Source organism: Myotis yumanensis, unplaced genomic scaffold (assembly GCF_028538775.1).
Source record: "Myotis yumanensis isolate MYYU_CA2020_CCGP unplaced genomic scaffold, mMyoYum1.0.hap1 SCAF_8, whole genome shotgun sequence".
Taxonomy (NCBI): domain Eukaryota; kingdom Metazoa; phylum Chordata; class Mammalia; order Chiroptera; family Vespertilionidae; genus Myotis; species Myotis yumanensis.
In genome coordinates, this window is record NW_027223759.1 from 85,051,314 (window position 1) to 85,078,104 (window position 26,791).

Sequence of the window (26,791 nt, forward strand, 5' to 3'; positions counted from 1 at the left end):
TTACATTAAAGGAATCTGACATTGATTAAAGCTAAACTTATAAGAAATTAAAAATTGAATAGTTCGAAAATCTTATGGGCTAGAGATTCCATCAAAATGGATTTAGTGTTTAGGGTTATATACTATATAGCTCAGTCTAACATAACAAGGCAAGCCAGTAAAATATTTCTTCATTTTCTCAAGTAGACATGAGAGGTTGTAAATAGTTACATAGACTAATACTGATATCTTTAGCATAGTCTCTTTATTTTACTCCACCTGGAGATTATTCACAACAGTTTTATATACTGTAATGGCTTTTCTTTACAAACCCTGAATACGTCAAAACTAGACTAAGATGCAAATTAGATTCTAAAGTGTGACCCAAATGTAATTAAGAAAATAAATTTGCGGAGAAAACCAAGATGGCGGCATAGATAAACAGCTGTACTTGCTGCCTCCCACAACCACATCAAAATTACAACTAAAATACATAACTATCATCCAGAACCTCTGGAAACCTGGCTGAGTGGAAGTACTACAACTAGAGAGGTAAAGAAGAAAGCGCACTGAGACTGGTAGCAGGTGCAGAGGCGCAGAACGGGCTGACACCCAGTGTGCTGCTTTTTTCATTGAGAGGGGGATGCAAGCTCCCGCTTGCTCTGAGCTCCAGTGCCGGGTGAGACTTGGGGGGACCCAGACACATATGGGGAGAAACGACTGTCTGGCATTGGGGCAGGAACGCAGGGGCAGCTTTCTTCCAGACTGAGGTGCTCGCAACGGTCATTGTTCCTGTACTGGGACCTCCCCGGTGCAGGGCTGCCTGGCAGCCATTTCTGTTTGCTGCCCACTGGAGATTCCCTGAGACCCCGCCCTACCCAATTTACAAAGCCACCAAGCTGTGCTTCAGTGGCTTTTGCATATGAATGGCCTGTCCTTTCTTAGCCTAAAACCTGTCAAACAAGGTGCAGCTGGGTCAGGGAGCTCCCACAGCTATCAAAAGAAGGCCCAAGGTCGCACCAGCCTGCCTTGCTTCACAGCTGGGCCTCGTCTCAGCACTTCCAAACCTGATACAAAGAGGAGGAATCTGCAGATCTCCCTGTAGCTCCTGCTGGGTGGCCTCAGGCAGTGGCTGACTTTGCACCTTCTTGGAAATCCAAGAGCCAGTGTATCGAGTGGTCAGTGTGAGACCATACCAGATTACAACTCTTCACATCCATAAGTGACACACTAAAGGGGCAGACTCCGGGAGCACCAAAGCCCCAGTAAAGCAAGTCCTGCCCCATAAGGGTGTTTCCTGCACAGCAGCTCTCCCATTGTAGACACAGCTGGTCCTCACAGCCAACTGGCCTGGAGATCAATTCCTCCCAGTGATACCAACAGCAGTCAAGGCTCAACTACAATAAGACTGTGCACACAGCCCACAAAGGGGTGCACCAAGAGTGTCCACATCAGGTGATTGGGGAGGCCAAGCCACTGGGCCCTATAGGACACCTACCACACAAGGCCACTCTATCAACTCAAGGAGACTTAGCAGCTACCCAATACATAGAAACAAACAGGGAAGCAGCCAAAATGCGGAGGCAAAGAAACATGTCACAAATGGAAGAAAGCAAACTACTGGATATAGAGTTCAAAACCACAGTTATAAGGTTACTCAAGAATCTTCTAGAAACGTCCGAGGAACTTACTGAGACCTTCAAGGATCTTGGTGAGAATGCCAAAAAAAAATGGAGAAGTGCCAGTCAGAAATTTAGCATACACTAACTAAAATAAAGAATAATATACAGGGGATTCAACAGCTGACTAGAGGATCCCAAGAATGAAGTCGAAGATTTGAAATACAAGGAAGCAAAAAAACACCTAACTGGAAGAGCAAAAAGAAAAAATAATCCAAAAATATCAAGATAGTGTAAAGAGCCTCTGGGACAACTTCAAGCATACCAACATCCGAATTATGGGGGTGCCAGAAGAAGAGAGAGAGCAAGATATTGAAAACCTATTTGAAGAAATAATGGCAGAAAACTTCCCCTACCTGGTGAAAGAAATAGACTTACAAGTCCAGGAAGCTCAGAGAACCCTAAACAAGAGGAATCCAAAGAGGACCACACCAAGACACATCATAATTTAAATGCCGAGGGCAAAAGACAAACAGAGAATCTTAAAAGCAGGAAGAGAAAAACAGTTAGTTACCTACAAGGGCGTACCCATACCACTGTCAGCTGATTTCTCAACAGAAACTATGCAGGCCAGGAGGGAGTGGCAAGAAATATTCAAAGTGATGAATAGCAAGAACCTACAACCAAGATTACTTTACCCAGCAAAGCTATCATTTAGAATTGAAGGTCAGATAAAGACAAGAAAAAGTTAAAGGAGTTCATCACCACCAAGCTAGTATTATATGAAATGCTGAAGGGTATTCTTTAAGAAGAGGAAGAAGAAGAAAAAGGTAAAGATAAAAAATTATGAACAACAAAGTGACAACAAATACATATCTATCAACAAGTGAATCTAAAAATCAAATGAATAAAAAATCTGATGAACAGAATAAATTGGTGAATGTAATAGAATCAGGGGCATGGAAATGGAGCGGACCGACAATTCTCAGGGTGAAGGGGGTGTGGAGGGGGGTGTGGAAAGAGATTGGACAAAGATCTTTTTTTTTTTTAAATAAATCTATACTGTTCAGATTATTACAGTTGTTCCTCTTTTTTCCCCCCATAGCTCCCCTCCACCCAGTTCCCACCTCACCCTCTGCCCTTTCCCCCCCACTGTCCTCATCCATAGGTGTATGATTTTTATCCAGTCTCTTCCCACACCCCTTTTTCCCCCGAGAATTGTCCACTCCCTTTCTATGCCCCTGATTCTATTATATTCACCAGTTTACTCTGTTCATCAGATTTTTTATTCACTTGATTTTTAGATTCACTTGTTGATAGATATGTATTTGTTGTTCATAATTTTTATCTTTACCTTTTTCTTCTTCCTCTTCTTAAAGAATACCTTTCAGCATTTCATATAATACTGGTGTGGTGGTGATGAACTCCTTTAGCTTTTCCTTATCAGTGAAGCTCTTTATCTGACCTTCAATTCTGAATGATAGCTTTGCTAGGTAAAGTAATCTTGGTTGTAGGTTCTTGCTATTCATCACTTTGAATATTCCTTGCCACTCCCTTCTGGCCTGCATAGTTTCTGTTGAGAAATCAGCTGACAGTCGTATGGGTATTCCCTTGTAGGTAACTGACTTTTTTTCTCTTGCTGCTTTTAAGATTTTCTCTTTGTCTTTTGCCCTTGGCATTTTAATTATGATGTGTCTTGGTGTGGTCCTCTTTGGATTCCTTTTGTTTGGGGTTCTCTGCGCTTCCTGGACTTGTAAGTCTATTTCTTTCACCAGATAGGAAAAGTTTTCTGTCATTATTTCTTCAAAATAGGTTTTCAATATCTTGCTCTCTCTCTCCTTCTGGCACCCCTATAATTCGGATGTTGGGACGCTTGAAGTTGTCCCAGAGGCTCCTTACACTATCTTGATATTTTTGGATTCTTTTTTCTTTTTGCTTTTCCAGTTGGGTGTTTTTTACTTCTTCGTATTTCAAATCTTTGACTTGATTCTTGGGATCCTCTTGTCTGCTGTTAGATCTCTGTATATTATTCTTTATTTCAGTCAGTGTATGCTTAATTTCTAGTTGGTCCTTTTTCATATCCTCGAGGGTCTCACTAAATTTATTGGCGGTTTCTAGAAAATTCTTGAAAAACCTTATAACTGTGGTTTTGAACTCTATATCCAGTATTTTGCTTTCCTCCATTTCTGGCATTTGTGTTCTGTTTCTTTGTCTCCGCATTTTTTATGCTTCCCTGTGTTGATAGAGTGGCTTTCTGTGCTAGGTGTCCTATAGGGCCCAGTGACTCAGCCTCCCCAATTACCTGGGGTGGACACTCTTGGTGCACCCCCTTGTGGGCTGTGTGCACAGTCTTGTTGTAGTTAAGCCTTGATTGTTGTAGGTATCACTGGGAGGATATGACCTCCAGGCCAATTGGCTGTGAGAATCAGCTGTGTCTACAGTGGGAGAACTTCTGTGCTGAAGACACCCTTCTGGGGCAAGACTTGCTTCAGTGGGGCTTTGGTGCTCACTGAGTCTGCCCCCTGAGTGTGTCCCTTATGGATCTGAGGAATTGTAATCTGGATGGTCCCAATCTAACCACTGGGCACACAGGCTCTTGGATCTCTAAGGAGGTGCTAATTTAGCCTCTGCCTGAGACTACACAGCAGGAGCTATGGAGAGATCTGTAGGTTCCTCTTCCTTGTTTGGGTTTTGGAGTTGCCCAGATGAGGCCCAGCTATGAAGCAGTGCAAGCTGCTGTGGGGCCTTGGGCCTTCTTTTGGATGTTCTGGGTCTTTCTGACCCAGCTGCAGTTTGTTAGGTAATTTTAGATCTCAAAGGGCCAGGGCATTCATTTGCAAAAGCCTCTGCACACAGCTTGGGTGGGGCAGGGTCTCAGGGAATCAACAGGGCGAAGCAAACAGCTATGGCTGAACCTCAGTCCTGCCCTAAGAGGTCCTGGGTCTCAGTGTCCTGGTAATCGCTGCAAGCACCTCTGAGAGAAAGCCGCCCTCGAGTTCCGCCCGCTGCCAGACAGTCCAGTTTCTCCCCATATGAGTCTGGGTCCCCAGAGACTTGCCCGGAACTGGAGTCAGGGTCTTCGGGAGCTTGTGCCTCCCTCCCAATTGCAAAAGACACCAGCGTCCTCCGTTGCCAGCCCCTTTCCACGCACGCTCGAGCCTCTGTACCTCTGCACTTTAATTCTGCACCTCCTCTGAGTCTCAGTGTGCAATTTCAGGTGTTTACCCATGCCGCCATCTTGGTTTCTCTCCTTGGACAAAGATCTTATATGCATGTATGCAGTACCTGTGGACGCGGACAGTGGGTGACAAGGGCCTGGGTGGGGTGGGAACTGGATGGAGGGGTACTATGGGGGGAAAAAGAGAACATCTGAAATAATCTGAACAATAAAGATTACAAAAAAATTATGGGAGGAAAAAACAAAAAGAAAGAAAATAAATTTGCTACCATATAAACACATACCTACTTGGATGGAGAGACAGAGACAAACACTATCTCAAAACTAATTAAAATATGATTTTTACATGACCCATTCTTATAGTTTATTGATACCATTAAATCCCCACCCACTCACTCCCCTTTTTTTTTGTTAATCCTCACCCAAGGATATTCTTTTCATTGACTTTTAGAGAGAGTAGAAGGGGGAGGGGGAGAGAGGGAGAGAGAGAAAAACATCAATGTGTCTTGAGATAAATCGATTGGTTGCCTCCTTCACTCTCCCTGGCCCATGCTGTGGATAAAACCTGCAACCCAGGTATGTGCCCTGACCAGGAATCAAACCTGTGGCCCTTCAGTGCACAAGCTGACGCTCTAACCAATGAGAAACACAGGCCAGTGCAAATTCTTTTTTTTTTTTTAATAGTAATCAAAAGTAGTCTATATATATTAGATGCTTTTCATTCATTCTATATTGTTAAGGATTCTGAAAAATTAGTTATTACATTATACTGGGGTATCATGGAATTCTTTTATCAGTCCCTTTCTTTTTTTTAAATATATTTTTATTGATTTCAGATAGGAAGGGAGAGGAGAGAGAAATAGAAACATCAATGTTGAGAATCATTGATCAGCTGCCTCCTGCACGCCTCCTAGTGGGGATCGAGCCTGCAATCCTGGCATGTGCCCTGACCATAATTGAACCATGACCTCCTGGTTCATAGATTGACACTCAACCACTGAGCCACACCAGCTGGGCATATTGGTCATTTTCTTAATTAATTTTTATTTTCATGGTCTTTTCTGGAAATGCCCTTTAATGTAAATGACAGTAACCACATTTCATATTGTTGAATGACTATAACTATCTATTATTGAGCATAAGATTCCAAACAGCTGATTGGGAGATTTGCAGTTTCTCTTCTAGAATCCTTTCAACATAAGACTCTCCCTTTGAGATGTAGATGTTGTTTCATTTTAACTGAAGAAAGTGAGGTTCTGAAATATTAAATACGTTAACAGACAGAGTCAAGATGTATAAATCTAAAATCTTATTATCTTTTCTACCAACTCCTGGCTCCCAAAAAGAATTAAGCCCCGATTTGACTTTGTGTTTTTTTTTATCTTCAGTTTTTAATCTACATTCATTTTGAAAATTTATTTTCCTGATTTCCATGATTTCACTTATTTTTTAGGATTAGCTCAACTTTGTTTATAAAAAATGTTTTTATTTTACCATATTTGTTCATCCAGCAGTTCTTTAGTTTTCTTTAAATGTTTTTCTAGAACTTGTCTTTGCCTGTTTACTTGATTATCATCTTGAAACATACTTTAAAAATATAGAAATTGAGTTATAAGAAGAGGAATGATCCAGCAGCAGATACTTAAATGGATACAACTGTTTCTATAAAATGGTTTCTTTCTTTTTTATTGAAATTTTGGGTTTTATTGTGCATATGTATTACTTTGGGGAGAGGTAGTGGGAGTAGTTTCTTTTACTTTTCTTCTAAAATTAAAATTATATGAATATTTATTTATATTTTAAAGATAATTCCTAAATCAAAGTGCATAATTTTTCTTTTACACTTAGAAAAATGAGAGTCGTCAACTCACTCAGATCCAGTACACAGCCTGGCCTGACCATGGTGTCCCTGATGATTCCAGTGACTTTCTGGATTTTGTTTGTCATGTACGAAATAAGAGGGCCGGCAAGGAAGAACCTGTTGTTGTTCATTGCAGGTATTCTATTTTCTGTCTTCTATGCTTAAATAGCTGACATTTTTAAAGGGGAGTATGTATTTTATTTTGTCCTTAAGTTGTAACTTTTACTATAATTAGAAGGAACTCAAAAGTGTGCTCTGAAGGTAGAAAGCAAAGGGTATGTTTCAATATGATTGGCAGAAAGTTTATAATAAGAAGTAAAAATACTTTATTGCACTGACTGTTAGAAGCTTGTCATTTTTACAGTTTAACATCTCTGAAAATGGGATTTGTTATACGATTGATGGTATCTTAGACTTGATGAAATGCAATAATGTAGGCATTAGATTTAGTTTTTCCCCTCCCAGCAAGGTACTCCTTGCTGGCCTATGGCCCCTCTCAGCACATTTGCTGAGCTCTCTCACCTCACTTGGAATGGCCCTACCTACCCAATACCATCACAGGATAAGACCTCCTGTTGTAATTGATTTTTGATTGCTATTGGCCCATTCATGTGTGGGATCAACCCTCAGGCTGACTGACTGTGAAGATCAACCCTAACCACAGTGTATGGGCTGCCAGCAGGTGCTGACCACATTAAGTAGAGTTCACCTCAGAAGGGTTTGCTACCTGCCAAGACCTACCTTTGGATATGCTACTTATGAAGCTAATTGAATCCTGCTCTGGTGTTGTCTGAAGCTGGCTGTGTGAAGGGAAGGTGTGCACCAGTCGAGTATATGAGGGGAAATTTTCCTCTTTCCTAGAGCCATTGCAACTCAGTCTGCCCCAGATTCTGCCAGGAGCCTGATCTCAGCAGGAAGGGGCCACTGGGAGTCAAGAGATGGGGGTGGGGGGGTGCTGTTCAGGTTTGGGGGAAGTTGAAGGGTTTGGCCCCTACCCCAGAGCCACACAATTCAGACTGTCCTGGATTCTGCCCAGACCTCAGCAGAGTGGAACCACCAAGAGTCAAGAGGGTGGGAACTCCAGGAGCTTAGAGAGTGGGGCTAGAGGATCTACCGTGAGGGGAAGGTGCTGGTCAGGATCACAGGAAAGGGGGGAGGGAATGGCCCCCACCCCTAAGTCATACAACTCAATCACTGACATCCCTTGAATTGGCCAGACCTCTCATGGCCCAAGCCATTGACTCCTTAGCAGGGGAGAAGCTCCGTAGGTGGTTCAACAGGAAGACCAGAGGGTGGGGCAATTGCTTTCCCCAAGCTAATACTGCATGGAGAGGCATGTTCCACCCAAGAAAGATGGCATCTGCATGCAGTACAGTGACTAAGCACAGGGGGTCCTAGCAATTGTTCCCTCAGCTCTGTCCCCAGAGCCACAAACCCCAGTCTCTCCTCACATGACTCATCAGTTTTTCCCTCCCTAGGTGAGTGGCCAGAGCTAGGGTGAGTGGCTATAAACAAAATTATGCATGTTGGCCCTTTAAGACAGCTCCTGAGTTTTTAGGGGACTCCATGGACTCCATCTCTCTCTGGTGGAAACAGAAATCCTGCTGCCATTCACAACCAGATGTTATGTGTGCGCCTCTTCCAGGCTCTGGTGCTTTGGGCTGGGGAGCCAGGGTTGGCCTTGAGATCCCACGCTTATCAGGGGAAACACCCCTGCAACTGAGGTATTCCTCCAGAACCTCAGCCACTGCCTGTGGGATTGGGGCCAGCCCTTTCACACCTCCACACACACCTCCGCACTTCCTACCAGTCTCCATTGGCTTCTTCTGTAAATCTTTGGTTATAAGCCTTTTATTCAGCTAGTCTTCAGTTGGTGACTCAGGTTATAATTCTGTATTTTAGTTCTACTTCCAATTAGGTCCTGGGTGTATCTTCTACTTACTCCATTGCCATCTTGGATCCCTTCCTCTATTATTTTTCATTTTAAAGTGGAGTTGCTCCAATAAGCTTTTATATCTTGTTCATATTTTAAAAACTGAAATGTAACTTTTAAAATAGTATTTTTTACAGCTAATTATGGGGGATAGTGTTGATATAAACCATTTTAATTTGTATTGTGTGAGATTTTTGTCAATTTTGAAAATATTTCTAGTTGGCTTGCTACTTTCATGATATTAAACATTAAATCAAATTGTTCTGTTTTATGATTCGAAACCTTAATTTTCTGCACAAAATCCACGAAGTTTAACAATAGTATCAGTAATACCTTGCCCCATATTTGCCTTTTTCAGTGCTGGGATTGGAAGAACTGGGGTTCTGATTACTATGGAAACAGCCATGTGTCTCATTGAATGCAACCAACCAGTTTATCCACTAGACATTGTAAGAACAATGAGAGATCAACGAGCCATGATGATCCAGACACCTGTAAGTACTGTACTTCATGCATTCTCAACATGATGATTTTTGTTATCAGTGTATATTCTAAACCATATTCATAGCTTTTTAATATCCTGCCAGGAGCTAATAACTCCTAACAAAGGAGTTTGTCAAATACTGCCTGTGAGCCAAGTCTGGCCTTCCACTTGTTTTTGTAAATAGAATTTTATTGGAATACAGCATGCTCATTTGTTTATATATTACTTATGCCTGCTTTCGCACTATAATAGCAAAGTTGAAAAGTTGCTACAGACACCATATGTTCTGAAAAACCTAAAATATTTACTATCTGGTCTTTTACAGAAAATGTTTATCAACGCCACTCTAGATGATAATTTTTGAGTGTTTAGACAGGCTCAGAGGAACTTGCCCTGCATTACTTAGTCAGGGGGAATGCTGAGAATGAGAGTGTCCCTGACTTAGAGACTCCTGATAGACCTGCTCTGTGACACAGCTGTGGCAAAATGCCTTTCTCTTTTATATAAGAACTTAAATTGCAACAAGAAAAATCATAGAAATTCCACACTGACTCTGAATAATGTTTCAAGATCACAGGGGAATCATGGAGTTTTAGAGTTAATGTTAAGATAACTTTTTATAGTAAGCCATTGTGGAATGTTAGCATTAAACTTACTGAAGTGAATTGACATATATGACCTAGTAAGTACCTTTTTTTACCTTTAAATTATAAAAAATTTCCAATATACACAAGTAGACAATATAATTAACACTACTAGTATGTTGAGTACTCAGGTCCAGCAACATTTGCCATATTGTTTAATCTATGCTGCCACCTACTCTCCATATTTGAAGCAAATCTAGATGTCATATAATTTTGTCTATAAATATTTTAATATGTATCCCCAATAGATAAGTATTTTTCCTTCTAAACAAAATCACAATACCAGTATCACATCCAAGTATAATAACAAGTGATTCCTTAATATTATCAAATAACAGTATTGAAACTTCCAGTTGTCTCATATATTAATATTTAAATTTTAGAATTAACTGTATTGAAATGTAATTCACATACCATAAAATTTACTCTTTTAAAGTTTACACTTCAATTGTTTTTAGTATATCACAATTTTACAACCTTCATTACTATCTGATTTTAGAATGTTTCATCACCCCAAAAAGAAACTTTATACCTATCTTCCTTCATACCTTCCCCAATCTCCCCTGGCCCAGCCCTAGGCACCCACTCATCTACTTTGTCTCTATAAGTTTACTATTCTGGACCTTTCATATGAAGGAATCATATAGTTTGGTCTTTGTAATTGGCTTCTTTTAATTGGCATAATATATAAAGGGTTTATGAAAATGCCCTTTAGCAAGTTGACAAAGTTTCCTCTGTTATAAGACTGTTGAGTATTTCATCATGAAAAGGTATTCAATTTTGTCAAATGCTTTTTCTGGGTCTATTGAGATAATCATGTGGATTTTGTATTTCATTTTATTACTGTCTATTACGTTGATTGATTTTTGGATATTAAACTAACCTTTCATTTCTGGGATAAATCTTACTTGAAGATAGTGTATAATTCTTTTAATATGTTGCTTCATTTGTTTTGCTAGTATTTTCTAGAGGCTTTTGTATCTATATTCACACATAATGGATTTTTTTATTTTTAATTGTGGTAAAGTACACAACATAAAACTTAACAATTTTTAAGTGTACAGTTCAGTAGCCTTAAGTATATTCACACTATTATATAGCCAGTCTATAAAATTTTTCATCTTACAAACTAAAACTCTACCCCTTAAACAATAACTTGTCATCCCCTCTCCTCCCAGTCCCTGGTAACCACCATTTTACTTTCTGTTTTTATGATTTGACTTTCTAGATACCTCATATACATACAATCATATAGGTTTTATCTTTTTGTAATTGGCTTATTTCACTTAGCATAATATCTTTGAGGTTCATCCAGGTTTTAGCATGTCAGAATTTCCTTTCTTTTAAGGCTGAAAATACTTCCTTGTGTATATAGACCACATTTTGTTTATTCTCTGACCTGTCAATGGACATTCGGGTTGTTCCCACCTCTTGGTGATTGCAAATAATGCTGTTATGCACATGGATGTATATGCATATCTCTTTGAGACCCTGCTTTCAGTTTTTTTGAATATATGCATGGAAGTCAAATTGCTGGATCATATCATACTTAATGAGTTTTGTTTTTGCATTGTATGTAAAATCAGGTTTCAGATGTGTTTCACACATTTTGATTGGTTTATATGTCTCCAAAATCTTTTAATGTGTAGCTTCCACAAACATCTTTTTTCTTGTTTCTCACCATTTATTTGATGACCAAGTCAGATGGTTTGTGCTACATAGTTTCCCACAGTAAACGCTCATTTGCAGACCTCAGTTTAACGGACCTCAGATTTAACAGACAAAATTTCCAGTCCATATGTCATATGTGAAAATTAACATCCTATTAATTTTAAAATGCTTTTAACCAAGATTTGCTTATAATTAACGAGTTTTTTGTTAGTAATTCACTGTTTTTACAAATTTTAGTGAATAAACCATATGTTGGAAAAAGCACTAGTAATTTCACTAACATAAGTAAATATTACATATCTACAACTGTAGTCTACATATTTAAATCTAAGAGTCACTGCTCATGAACAACGTTCAGCAAGTGATTAGCATGTGATCACACCGCATTGCTCATGGTAATTGGTTATGTTGCCATTGGACATTCTGAGGCAGTTTTTGTTTGTTTTTGTGTTTTAGTTTTTTGTTAATCCTTACCCAAGGATATTTTTCCATTGATTTTTAGAGAGAATGGAAGGGAGGGAGAGAAACACAGAGAGAGAAACATCAATGTGAGAGAGACACATTGATTGGTTGCCTGCCACACAAGCTCTGATGAGGGCCAGGGATTGAGCCTGCAGCCCAGGTATGTGCCTTGGCTCTAATCAAACCTGGGTTCCTTCAGTCTGCAGGCTGACGCTGTATCCACTGAGCCAAACCAGACAGGGCTTCTGCAGCAGTTTTAACTTTTGCCCCCATGTTCCCACATACACTAAGCTACACTCTAGATGTAGTCATTTGTTTACTCAAGGTGACTGGTAAATGCACGCACTTATAGACCTATTTGGTATAAATTTAACAATTACTGTAATATAGAAATACGTATAGAAAACTTCTGTGAAATTAAACTTTTCATACACACTTATTTTTAACTAGAGGCCCGGTGCACAAAAATTTGTGCACTCGGGAGGGGAGGGGGGTCCCCCAGCCCGGCCTGTGCCCTCTCGCAGTCTGGGACCACTCGGGAGATAACAACCTGCTGGCTTAGGCCTGCTCCCGGGTGGCAGAGGGCAGGCCCAATCCCTAGGTGCAGCCCCTGGTCGGGCTCAGAGAAGGGCCAATTGGGGAGTTGGGTTGCCGCCCCCTGTCATGCACAGAGCAGGGCGCATCGGGAGGTTGCGATGCCACCCTCAGTCATGCTCAGGGTAGGGCCAATTGGGGGGTTGGGGCACCGCCCCCTGTCACACTCAAGGCAGGGTCGATGGGGAGGTTGCGGCGCCACCCCCTGTCACTCACAGAGCAGGGACGATCAGGGGATTGGGGCGCTGCCCCCTGTCACTCACAGAGCAGGGCCAATAAGGGGGTTGGGGCGCTGCCCCCTGTCACAGAGCAGGGACCATCAGGGGGGTTGGGGCTCCGTACCCTGTCACACACAGAGCAGGGTCGATCAGGGGGTTGGGGAGCTCCCCCCTGTCACACACAGAGCAGGGCCGATCAGGGGGTTGAGGAGCTCCCCCCTGTCACTCACAGAGTAGGGCCGATAGGGGAGTTAGGGCACCGCTCCCTGTCACACACAGAGCAGGGCAGATCAGGGGGTTGGGGCGCTGCACCCTGTCACACTCAGGTCAGGGCCAATGGGGAGGTTATGGCTCTACCCTGTCACACACAGAGCAAGGCCCGTGGAGGGGGGTTGGGGCGCCACCCCCTATCACCCACAGAGCAGGGCCGAATAGGGGGTTGGGGCGCTGCCACTGTCACACTCAGGGCAGGGCTGATGGAGAGGTTATGGCTCTACCCTGTCACACACAGAACAGGGCCAATCAGGGGTTTGGGGTGCCGCACCCTGTCAAACACAGAGCTGAAGGGCGATCAGGGGGTTGGGGAGCTCCCCCCGTCACACACACAGCCGCAGGGCGATCGGGGGATTGGGGAGCTCCCCCCTATCAGGCACAGAGCAGGGCGGATCAGGGGGTTGGGGCGCCGCACCCTGTCACACACAGAGCCTCAGGGCGATCAGGGGATTGGGGAGCTCCCCCCTATCAGGCACAGAGCAGAGCTGATCAGGGGGTTGGGGCGCCTTCCCCTGTCACGAACAGAGCAGGGCGGATAGGGAGGTTGTGGCCCTGCCCCTGTCACTCACAGAGCCGCAGGGCGATCAGGGGGTTTGGGCGCTGCCCACTGTCACACTGATCCCAGTGCCAGGAGGCCTCTCGGCTCCGCTGATCCCGGTGCTGGGAGGCATATTACCCTTTTACTATATAGAATAGAGGCCTGGTGCATGGGTGGGGGCCGGCTGGTTTGCCCTGAAGGGTGTCCTGGATCAGGGTGAGGGTCCCCACTGGGGTGCCTGGCCAATCTGGGTGAGGGGCTGAGGGCCGTTTTCCGGCTGGCGGGTGACTAAAGCTCCCAACAGCTCCTTTTTTTCTTTTTTTCTTTTTTATTCTGGGCCTGCTTTAGCTCTGAGGCCTCGGCTGCTGAAAGCCGGTTTCTGGCCTTTTTTGCTGTCCGGCTGGCTGAACCTGGCTGACTGAAAGCCGGTTTCTGGGGTTTTGTTTAGCTTCTTATTTGCAACATAGTACATAGTTGCTTAGAGTTGCAGCTGAGAGGCCGGCAACTCAGGCGGGGAACGTTGGAGTTCGCCGTCACTGGAGCAAGCAAGCCTCCCTGTTCGCTTCAGTGCATGGCTGCCGGCCGCCATCTTGGCTGACAGTTAATTTGCATAAGGATATGCTGATTAGCCAATGGGAAGGGTAGCGGTCGTACGCTAATTACCATGTTTCTCTTTTATTAGTGTAGATTACACAAACATGTCTACATAAGTAAAAACAGGTTAACTAATTTGTCAAATTTTTAACATACACATTCAGAAAACATACTTTATCATATAACAGACTTTCAGCTTTAATGGACACTCCCTCGCCCGAATTAGTCTGTTTTGTCGAGGTTTCACTGCATTTTCTAGAAGTGGTAACTGTATCTATATGCTTGAACAGCTTAGATGGTATTGTGTTCTTCCTATAAGAGGCCCATAATGTCTGTGGTTTTTTGTGTGTGATGTTAGCAGCATTCATTGGGCTTTCTAAATGATAGCATTCTGTTCTTCCTTACTTATTAATGGCTGGAATCCTTTTTAAAGGAGGAACTTGTCATCAGCTATTTGGTTAACCAGTGGTACTATCTATATAGGAAAGGCAAGATAAACACTTGATGCTTTCCCTTTTTTGGTAAAGTTTTTAATATAATTAGTTGGTTCACTTCCCTCTTCCAGTGGTTACCACTTACTTTGTCTGTTTTGGCATTATTTTTAAATCATGGATCTGTACATATGTAATGTTTCAATCCATTGTAGTTATTTTTCTTAACAATGCCTAAATTGTTTCATTTGGGGCCAGTGGGAGCAGAACCCTATTCACCTTGGCTCTTGGGCCTTTCTGTCAAGACCCTAGTAACTTAGATAGCTTCCTTATCTATATACTAGAGGTCCGGTGCATGAAAATTCATGCACTCAGGGGGGTCCCTTAGCCCAGCCGGCATCCTCTCATAGTCCGGCACCCCTCGGGGGATGTCCGACTCTGGCTTAGTCCCGATCCCCCAAGGGGGACATCTCTAGCACTGCCGAGGAGGCGGGAGAGGCTCCCTCCACCCCGCTGCACTCGCAGCCTTCAGCCCAGCTTATGGCTGAGCGGAGCTCCCCCCTGTGGAAGCGCACTGACCACCAGGGGGCAGCTCTTGCGTTGATCGTCTGCCCCCTGGTGGTCAGTGCACATCATAGCAACCAGTCGTTCCTGGTAGTTCCGCCCTTGGGGTCAATTTGCACATTACCCTTTTATTATCCTATCTAATAAAAGACAAAAAGGGTAATTAACCGTACCTCTGCTACACTTCCCATTGGCTAATCAGCGAGATATGCAAATTAACTACCAACCAAGATGGCGGCCGGCAGCCATGCAGCTGAAGTGAGCAGGAGGTTTGTTTGCTCTAGTGATGGAGGAAGCCAAGGTTCCCCGCCTGCCGCGGCCTGCTCTGAGCTCCAAAAGCAACAAAGCTTCAATTATAGAAGCTAAACAAACCCCAGATACCTGCTTTCAGCCAGCCGCGGCCTCAGAGCTGGAGCGAGCAGGACAGCAACAAAGTTTCAATTATAGAAGCCAAACAAACCCCAGATACCTGCTTTCAGCCAGTCTCGGCCTCAGAGCTGGGAGCACCAGTGACGGCAACAGAGTTTCAATTATAGAAGGTAAATAAATCCAAGAATAAAAAAAGTGAAAAAAAGGAGAGGCTGGGAGCTTCAGTCGCAGGCTAGCCTGAAAACGGCCCTCAGCCCCTCACCCAGATTGGCCAGGCACCCCTGTGGGAACCCCCACCCTGAAGGGGGTGTGGCCAGCCTGAAAACAGCCATCAGCCCCTCATCCAGGCCGGCCAGGCACCCCAGTGGGGACCCCCACCCTGAAGGGGGTGTGATCAGCTGCAAACAGCCATCAGCCCCTCACCCAGGCTGGCCAGGCACCCAAGCAGGACCCCCACCCTGATCCGGGACACCCTTCAGGGCAAACCAGCCGGCCCCCACCCATGCACCAGGCCTCTATCCTATATAATAAAAGGGTAATATGCAAACTGACCCTAACAGCAGAAAGACTGGGAATGACTGGTCACTATGACACACACTGACCACCAGGGGGCAGATGCTCAACACAGGATCTGCGGTTCTCAGGTGACGCACCTGGAACCAGAGAGGAGGGAGCCCAATTGCAGACTGTGTCACCCGAGAACCACCCTCACAATCCAGGACCCCGTGGGGGATGTTGGAGAGTCAGTTTCAGCCTGATCCCTGCAGGCCAGGCTGAGGGATCCCACCTGTGCACGAATCCGTGCACCGGGCTTCTAGTCATCAATAAAGATAACTAGGCTCCAGCTTTATACACTTTCTGCCCCAAACTTAGAATCTGCAATTTCTCCAAAAAGTACTGGTTCTTTTTATTGAGAAATTATATTAGGGAGCACCTGTGAGCACTAAGGTTTCCTGTTGCTTTGGGGTTAGTGTTGGTATTTGTCTGTAGAAATCTTCAATAGCCAGAAGTAGGAAAACAAACTTATGAATTAATACTGGTGTTTCCAATACAAATTCAGGAGCACAGTATTTTTACTTAATGTCTTCTACCTTACATCTTTACCACCTTTCTTCTTTAACAAAAATGTTGGTTCTCTACAAAACCAGCAATGAAAGACTTAAAATATCACAAATACCCATTTGTTTTAGGTTGATTATACAAGAACAGTCTCAGAACAACTAAACTAACACAACTACCACCGACAGTATGGTTACTGAACATAACTTAAATTTTTTCTACAGTGCTTTTCGGATATATTCTACAAAAGATATACAGACAAATTACTGTTTCAAAGTCCCTTGATATAGTTTCTTTCTGTTTAGTTCTGCCATCAACTAGATATAAACATTGATTTGTTCATGTTATTTTCAATTTGTAGATTTTTTTAAATTGGTTTAATTATGGGGTATATTTATATGGTTCCAAAGTAAAATCTGTGAAAGAAGGAAGTGTATTCAATGAAGTCTAGTCTCTAGCCTTCTCCTGCACCTTATTTTTTTCTTCCTTTTATAGGAAATCGTTTTTTAATGATATATCCTTCCCTTGCTTTTATAATACAAGAATAAACCCTGTGTTTTGTGTACTCACAACTGTAAACCTACTTTTGCCCCACCCCGTATATTGAGAGATCTTTATATCCTCCTTTCTTTTATAAAAATAACATATTATATGCCGTTTTCTCTACCTTGCTGTTTTTACTTAACATATCCTGGAATCATTCTATAGTAATCTTTAGACTTTTCTTCCTCCCCCACTACATCGTATCCACTGTGAGGATGTGCCACAGATTACTCACCAGGCCCTTTCCTGATGGCGAGTGGACCGCTTTTACTTTTTAATTACTATAATTATAATTATTATTAGTCTCACTTATGAATATATGTTTTAAATATCTTTTTCTAATTTATCTTTGATAGATTCCTAAAAGTAGGATTGCTGGGTCAATAGATAAATTAATGTAATTTTATTAGATGCTGCCAAATTGCCATCCATAGAGATTGTGCCAATGCTAGGAATATTAGCAATGCATGAGGGAGTTTGCCAACAAAATATGTTGTCTGACTGTTATTTTTCGTTAGTCTGTTCATGAAGTATGGTATCCCTGTACTGTTTTACTTTGTATTTCTTTTATAAGCAAGTCAAGTGACTTGTTTGTCATTTCTTTGTTTTATTTTCCAGTTTTTCTGATCAATTCTATTTTTCATATTTTATTTTTCAGAGTCAATACAGATTTGTATGTGAAGCTATTTTGAAAGTTTATGAAGAAGGATTTGTTAGACCCTTAACGACATCATCAAATAAATAAGAAAGCAAAAAATCTGGGATACGTGTTAGAAAACTGCTTTCCAATTATATTCACTGTGCCATAATACTGCTTGCAGGAAATGGCATCTAAACAAAAAATGAAGAACTGACAAAAACTGAAAACTTCAGCACTGTTGCACTTTATGTTTAAAAAAAAAAGTCATTCTCAAAACCTATAATTCATGTGTTTAAAGACTACTTCATGCTTTGTTTCGAACAAATAGTGAATAACTGAGTATGTTCAGGGTAACTCATGAAATTTTGTAGTGGTGCCATGCAGTCCCCTACCAGAAGAATTGCCACAAACAAGGCTCAGAATTATCATCATCTCTGTTACACCTGTACTTTGAAAGCAAAAAGAAGTAAACATCAGGAGTCAGCTCTGGTGTTTGCAGTGATTCATGTACTTACTATATTACTTGATTGCCAGATTTTATTTTTTAAATTTTAGCAATATCATTTTCAATATTAGCCAATACACTGCCTATGGATGCAGCACATCTTTCCCTACACTCCCCCTGTAGAGACCTGCTGTTCATAAGAAGAAAGGTGGAATTGCTTTTCCCAGGAAATGCTGCACATTGTCCATTTACCAGCATCTTACAGAAAGTATAAATATGAATCTACAGATTTTCTTGAATTTAATAATGTAACATATTTACCTTAAGGTTGGCTTATTCCAAATCATGAGATTTCATGTACTTGATATAAAGGAATGCATGTATTATGTCTTAACCCCGTAAGTGCCTTGAGACATCTCTGTATGTCTAATGAATAGGCACTCATTTGACCCACTAGAAGGTATGTATGTATACTGTACACTTACATTTTTATGCATTTTTAGTCAGTTCACATTTGCAAATAACTTCTTGTATTGAGAGTTATGCAGTCAAAGAAGGGTAAGGAAATTCTGTTTCTTACTCAGACCCTGTATTTTGTCACAGGAAGCAAAGGTAATTAGTGTTCTTCTGAGTGAGAGCTCTGCTGCTATGGAATTGTTTAAATCTGCACATTCCTTTCCTGAAAGACAGGGTTACAGTTTAGCAGCTCAAGTTAAAAGATGCTTTATTCTTTAAATTTATATTTATTTTATCCCTTGCTTTACAAATGGCATCTAATATGCACATTAAAGTTAAACATATTGATACTCTAAGCTAGAGTTAGACCAGTTAGTTGTGGCTTATTTCTATTACTAATGGAATTATTACTCTTCAGCATTCATTTCAGTTCATACCACATTTTGTTCACACTAGTCTATTAGTCAGGATACTTCAAACAAGGAATGAAACATTGTTGACTTGTTTCAAAGTATAATCCCTCGGTAACTGAAATGAAATGAAATCCCTCAACTGAAATGAGGGTTTTTCTGGTCATTTTTGTATACCGTTAAGTTACTCCAATTTACATGTACTTACGAGGTTATAAGCATGTTACTTCATGGAGACTGTTGGCTGTCCTGCCTGATGGAGGATCTGATGCCCTTTAAGGACTTGGATATTTTCCTTTTCAGGTTTTTTTATTTTAATTTTTAAGTCTACAGGGAGATAGAACTTTAAAATTGCTCTGTTTTAATATAAGTGGAAATTTGCTCACCTATTGAAATGTTATAATTACACAGTTATTTTATATGGATTATTGTTGAAATTTACTTTTACTGGTGTTTTCTGAATATTTCAAAATAGTATTGATAAAATTTAGGGTTGAATGGTGGATATTTTGGAATGCCATTTAGTATGAGGAGGGAAATGTACATTTTAAAATCTTCAGTATAATCTAAATGATCTTCTTTCAGATAGTCAAAATCCATAATAATCAATTTTAGGAAGTTAAGTCCTAATCATTAATAGCCAAGATACCAAATATATTATTATTAAAATATTTTAAGTTTTCTAAAAAGAATAGTAAACATAACCAGTATGTCTAAGAGAAATTCTCTTATCTATTTCTGAATTTCATAATCAAGACAGTATAAGAGTAAATAAGCTGTAGTTTTATTTGAACATTCCATTCTCTGCCAACAGATAAATGTAATATAGGCTGCTCTATGACATGATGATCAGTTGAAAAGTGAAATCATGTTCAGGTCTACATAATTAAAAACTGGGAAGTTTTTCACATGAATTAAAAAGAAAATTGGTCTGTTCTATGTGGATAGAATATGACAACCACAGATTTAAAACAAAAGATACAGTTGTATAGAGATAAACAGATAAGTGACATGGTTGGCGTGTTCTTTAGGGCTTAATGTTTACACTTCTGAGATTAACTAATAATTGTTGGCAGTGAGCACTGCTGCCTTTTTTAACCGTTAAGGCCAGTCTGTAAATCCCACATATATCAAGTGTTCATCTGAGAGGTGTTCTCGGTCAGTATTGTTATGTACAAAAAGATTCTTCTTTAAAGGCATATTTATTGGGGTCTTAAATTTAAAAATATGCTAATTATGCTTCCCTGTTCACTCAACAGATAAGACATTATCCATTACACCTAAGAATTTTTTAACCTGTTTATTGATCTACGTAGGGTTTTAGAGTCATCCTAGCTTTGGTAGGTCTAGATTTCACTCATATCATGTAACATCAAGTGATAAAAATGCCAGATTACTTATATCTAAACTACTCTCCCCTTCCACTCCCCACCCCCCACTCCCCAATTAATCAACGTTGACTGTTACTCTCACAAATGGAAATAGTTATTGGTGAACCTCTCTGATTTATATGATGGTTTTACGATGTTCATTTCAAATGTATGTTTGAGCATCTGATTTGTGTCAGCACACTGTACACAGGATGAGGAATATTTTGGAATAGACTTTACGTTCACAAAAAGGATTGGTAGTATTTGTTAAACCAGTGCACTCATTCAAAATAGACGCAGAGTAACAGTATCTATTTTTATTTCCTTTGTGTGGCCTCCTAGTGAAAGTAGGAGATGGGGAAAGGGTTGGTCATTTTGAAGAGTAAAGAGAAAATGTATACTGATATATGAAAACTGGCTTCAAATGTATAAAGGTATGTTAAGTCATTAAGACAATTGCTTGAAGGTTTCAAGTACTAATATTACACATAAGATACTTTTGTGTGTTTCACAAAAGCTAATGCTAAGAGAGGTAAAGGATTATTTTAACTATATAGTTGTTTATAATTATTGGCAGATCTGATCAGATCTAATCAGGTATTTGAGCAAAAGCTTCCTGTTTCCACAGGCAGTACCATGTACAACATTAGAGCTAAAAGGAACCTGAAAGACTTTTATCTAATTTCACTCTGTTATTTTAGGCAACATGTGTGATTATCATAAATTCTCATGAATTTTAGGGTTTCAGCGCAAGAATTCTATTCAGGCAGTGATTTCGCTATGATGTCACTTAGTTTAGAAAATAAGTAGACTTTTCAAAGTGATCCTCAGTGGGACCTGATCCAGTTTGCTAGCCATGCTTCCTTGACAGATCATAAGCTTTTGTAAGGTATTTAAGCTGTATATGTGCGGTGCAAAAACATTCTAAAATGCAAATTAGAAGGCTAATTTTTAAAAGCACTTAAAACATAAAACTAAGATTTAGAATATATGTCAACTTGCAATCAATTTATGTGCATAATGTGAACATGTAGTAGCATTACTTGTTTTATAATCTTATCAGGAAGGGAGAAGAAGGAAACAAGAATTTTTAACAGTGTTCTATTTAATATCTGTGTTTTGAATGTTTAAAATATTCTGACGGTAAGGTTGCCAAAGTAGGTTTGAATTCATAAAAATTATTTATACCACAGTAATGTGGGGTATGTTTACATCTCTTTTATTTTGTTGTAATTATTTTGTAGTTCAGGTGAATTTTCATTTAAGTCCCTTAGAGTTACACATTATGGTAAATATTTGTTGGAATAAACATCTCTTAATAACATGATGAGACCAAGATAAATTATGCCACAGTTTGCTTTTATGTAATTGCCACATCAACAAAGTGACTCTATTAGGACTGCTTACTCGCCACGTTTGCTTCAACTATCCCACCACTGCTCTTGCAGCATTTGTGTGTGTGTGTGTGTGTGTTGTTTCCTCCAAGTAAAAGAGCTATGTTAATTGAAACCCACTAGATTAATTGTATCAAATATCAGAATTACTGATATTGGTGTCTCAGTGTGATCACAACACAAGTTGTAGCAACCGTTTTTGTGAAATTCTTTGAGAGTTATGTAGAAACACATTTACATAATAAAACATTTTAGGACTAACTGCTAATAATTTCAGCAATTTTATAAAGAGCCCATGAAATGAATCTAAATTGAATTTGGGGGATTCAACTTTCTTTACAATGTCTACAACTATCATCAACACAATTTTTTATTGTATACAGATTTCATTCTTAGTAGCAATTACAATAAGCCTTTCAATGTTATCAAAAACAAGCCCTATTTCAGTCAGAAATTAGACATTTTATTTCCAAAATCTTGGTGAAAATACCAATTTTATTCCTGTTTCCTATCTAAATTTGCTGCTATTTATTTGTATGTTTTCTACGGCAGTTTCCTGTTGATTTCTAAAGTTTAATATTCATTGTTTTCATTTTAGTAATGCAAGCTAAATGGGCAGCCAGAAGTAGTATCTGCTGGGCTGCAGTTCTTCAACACTGGCTAGACATGGTTCATTGCATAAATAACTAAACTGATCTTTTTTAAATTTACAAAGTGAAAGGTATTAGTAATAGTTCAGGTTAAAAGCTACAATTTTAGGAAGAAATCCTAATGTTTAACTTCCTGAAACATTTCAAAATTTCAAATACAGGAATGAAAACGTTTTAAAACCTTGTGCTCATAGAAGTTTTAGTTAAATACTGTCGAATTTTTCTATTGTGGTGTAAATGATATAGAAAATATTTTTCTATGGGCAAAAGATTGAAACTTCTTTTACTTCATTGTTTAAAAAGGAAAAATTGATATTTGTCTTTCATGCTGTAAAGAAAATGAATGTATCTTTCAATGTTATGAGAATTATGACGATTATGAGGATACTCTTTGGTTTAAAAAAAAATTCAGTGAGATTAAAAAGGAAAGGAAGCATGTATTCCACTTCATTATAGAAAATGCAATCTTAGAAGAAAATGTAATTTCATTATAAAGAAGAGCAATCATTGCCCTAGCCAGTTTGGCTCAGTGGATAGAGTGTTGGCCTGAGGACCAAAAGTTCCCGGGTTTGATTCCGGTCCAGGCTCCTCCCCCAACCCTGGCCCTGGTCAAGGGCTCCTGCAGAAGGCAGCCAATCGATGTGTTTCTCTCACATCGACGTTTCTCTCTGTCTTTCCCTCTCTCTTCCACTCGCCCTAAAAATCAATGGAAAAATATCCTTGGGTGAAGATTAATAAAATAAATAAGAGCAGTCATTGTTGAGGCATATTTCAAATTAATGTACATTCTTTTTCATTTTGCTTTGTTTTAGCTCTAGAATAGGAACTTTCAAGAAAATGTTTGCATACTGATTTTAAATGTAATACAACTGAATTCTAGATTTTTCTAGTGTGGAAGGTTCTTTTTGTGTGACGGAAAACATTGTGCTGACATGTTTACCGTGAAGGAAAGTTCTCAGGCTGTGTCACTACTGCAGCCACAAATGAGGACATCATTGTGAGAGTGTGACTTTGATGAAGCCAGGCAGGAAACCGTGCCTAAGATCTAGCACGGTAAACGTGTGCAGAGGCCCCTGACAAAGAGTTTTGCCTTTTCATTCTCAGTATCAGATAAGCCCAACTCTGACTTGTCTTATATGTTTAAGGGTTTATTAAGTCAACTGAGCAAAATACAACCAAACCTTCCCTCTCCTCTGGCATTTTAAGCCAACATCTTTAGGTATGATTGATTTATTCAACAATTTCTTTAAAGGGTAGTATTTACTATTTGTTACTACCTTGACGCATTCTATTGACACCTTGCTTCCACCCTCCGACTTGTAAAAAATCATTACTTTCCCTTATACAGTTGAGTCTTTGTGAAGTACCCTGAGCAACTGTGAGGTGATCTCTTCCCTTATTAACTTTTGTTAACAGCTCTTAAAAGATTAGTCTCAGGGCCCCTTAACCCTGGGAGCTTCCAAATTTAGCAGGATTATTTGTGATAACCTTAAAATGCCACATTGCTAAGTGAAATAGTCACCATAAAGCCATCAAAGGGGCTCACCCCTGCTTGCAATCTTAGACCCAGATAGGTACTGATTTGTGGTTTCCCCAAATCCACTGTAGTCACAGTTGAGCCCATTTTACCTTATACTTAAAAGAAGCTTTTAGTTTTTACTTTGAATTGTAGTGTTCCAATTATTTACCTTTCTGGGCAAGAAAATTTCAACCCAATTCTGAGATTCTCTTGCCCCCACCTTTTCCCATCTTTAGTGAGTTGGCAAGATTTTTCATGTTTTCTTGTATTCTTTAGAGTAGGCCAGATTTTAATGCTGAAATTGATTCCTTGAATTTCAAATAGTAGCACTTTATTTCATGCTTACTACTGACTTAATTTATACATTTAAAAATATCCTAGGAGTCTTGTAAATATGAAAAAGATGTAATGGTTTAGTATGTAGAGGTCATTGGATTAGACCCAAGTTTAAATGCTTTACAATGATCTCTTTTTTTAATGATCTCTTGATCATTTGATATTTGAAAGGTAACTGTGTGATATTTAGCTTTTCCACTTTTCTGTAATTTATTTAGTACAATAGAGGCTGCCCAGTTGACTATGTTGCTGGACGCTGAGTTCTCGCAGCTAGCTTCAGCCAAGTTCGGTTTACGATAACCATTTCCGCTTTGTACTTTTGTACATTACATAAATACTTGGAAATCCATTTGTTTAGGTTTGTGTTGTGCTTAGGGGTTAAGTCAATACTGCACCATAAATAAGTTGAAAGGGTAAAAACCTGACACTTCGGATACATGTCAAGGGGCGGGATTTAAGAGAATAAAAACAGTTTACATTAAGCTGTTTTCATTTTCTATCTTTAGAATATATGTGCTTAAGAAATTAAAACTGCCCAATTCACTGTTTCTACAGCATCATGACATTGCATTTATAATCCATTGTTGTAATCTTTTCAAGTAAGAAAAGCTAGTCTTTATTTTCTACAGTGTAGGCTTAACTTTATGACAAATAGTTTACTATATATTCATTGGTGATGTTTATAATTCTATGTAGAGGGTGTTTTAATTTGGAATTTTTTTCTTGTAACAGGTGCTATATGTAAATATAAAGGGCAAAAAGTCACTTAAAAGTCTAGTTTATTTACTAATTAAAATATAGTTTTGCATTTCTGCTGCCATTTCACATTTCATTGGAATGAACTTGTAGCAATGGAATTATCTCCCTAATTTTTTAAACTAACTCCTCTCCCACTTTACAAAAATATATCTCCATCAATAGGGTTTGTTCCCTAAATAAGATGCAAAGAAGCTTAGGGGTTTTTTTTAAATGTGTAAGCTTGAATTTGGTCAACACTGGGTAATTTGAAATCACTGTGTGTCATGCAATTTACTGTATGCTTGAAAGGCCTGTGTAGTTATTTGTTTTAATATCAATGGAATTATAATCCCTACTGTTAATTCATGTAAAAGTATCTAGAATACTAGCAGCAAACAGGATAAAAATGCATTAAAACTGTTTTAGTCCTAAGAGTGACTTACATTATATAAAATGCTATGACATGTATTTTGTTGGCCATATTCATTTGATTGAGAAATAGTTGTCCAGGTACAAACGTGAAAAAACTCTAGCTGTGACTTTTAATTATTCAATTGCTAAATAAAGATGTGCTTTATTTAAAGTATAGGAGTATTGAAGATTATTTTATGGGAATTTTTTGTTGGGCTTCTCTGACAATGGTTATGTTCATTTAATGGGTGATCGGAAGGGACTAGGAGAATGCTAAGTGCTACATTTCTAGAATTACAGGCTCACATAGTGGCTGTATTGGGGGAGGGAGAGGGTGTGTAGGAAGTAGGAGACATTTAGAAGAATGTCTGATGATCTAGCACCAGCCCCTCTACTCTGGTATTCCTAATGTAAGACCTTGTCAATCAAAATAAAGGAACTTTTTTTTTTTTAATAATTAAATCTTTATTGTTCAGATTATTACATTTGTTCCTCTTTTTTCCCCCCATAACTCCCCTCCTCCCAGTTCCCACCCCACCCTCCGCCCTCACTCCCCACCCACTGTCCTCATCCATAGGTGCACGATTTTTGTCCAGTCTCTTCCCGCATCTCCCACACCCCTTCCCCCCCAAGAATAGTCAGTCCATTCCCTTTCTGTCCCTGATTCTATTATAATCACCAGTTCATTCTGTTCATCAGATTATTTATTCACTTGATTCTTAGATTCACTTGTTGATAGATGCATGTTTGTTGTTCATAATTTGTATCTTTACTTTTTCTTCTTCTTCCTCTTCTTAAAGGATACCTTTCAGCATTTCATATAATATGGTTTGGTGGTGATGAACTCCTTTAGCTTTTCCTTATCTATGAAGCTCTTTATCTGACCTTCAATTCTGAATGATAGCTTTGCTGGATAAAGTAATCTTGGTTGTAGGTTCTTGCTATTCATCACTTTGAATATTTCTTGCTACTCCCTTCTGGCCTGCAAAGTTTCTGTTGAGAAATCAGCTGACAGTCGTATGAGTATTCCCTTGTAGGTAACTGACTTTCTTTCTCTTGCTGCTTTTAAGATTCTCTCTTTGTCTTTTGCTCTTGGCATTTTAATTATGATGTGTCTTGGTATGGTCCTCTTTGGATTTCTTTTGTTTGGGGTTCTCTGCACTTCCTGGACTTGTAAATCTATTTCTTTCACCAAGTAGGGGAAGTTTTCTGCCATTATTTCTTCAAATAGGTTTTCAATATCTTGCTCTCTCTCATCTTCTGGCACCCCTATAATTCTGATGTTGGTATGCTTGTAGCTGTCCCAGAGGCTCCTTACACTATCTTCGTATTTTTGGATTCTTTTTTCATTTTGCTTTTCCAGTTGGGTGTGTTTTGCTTCCTCGCATTTCAAATCTTTGACTTGATT

The 26,791-nt window shown here is 39.7% G+C and overlaps 1 protein-coding gene across 6 annotated transcripts in view; it reads left to right on the top strand.

Annotated features, from left to right (window-relative positions):
- Positions 1-25,555, top strand: part of PTPN4 (protein tyrosine phosphatase non-receptor type 4) — a 220,165-nt gene extending 194,610 nt beyond the window's left edge. For all 6 annotated transcript variants that reach the window (XM_070423142.1, XM_070423143.1, XM_070423137.1 and 3 more), the window contains 3 exons: positions 6,625-6,773; positions 8,929-9,064; positions 17,673-25,555. In XM_070423142.1, coding sequence (XP_070279243.1) covers positions 6,625-6,773; positions 8,929-9,064; positions 17,673-17,759 — 372 coding nt within the window. In that variant the 3' untranslated portion in view covers positions 17,760-25,555. The remainder of the gene's footprint in view (positions 1-6,624; positions 6,774-8,928; positions 9,065-17,672) is intronic.
- The last annotated feature ends 1,236 nt before the right edge of the window (positions 25,556-26,791 follow it).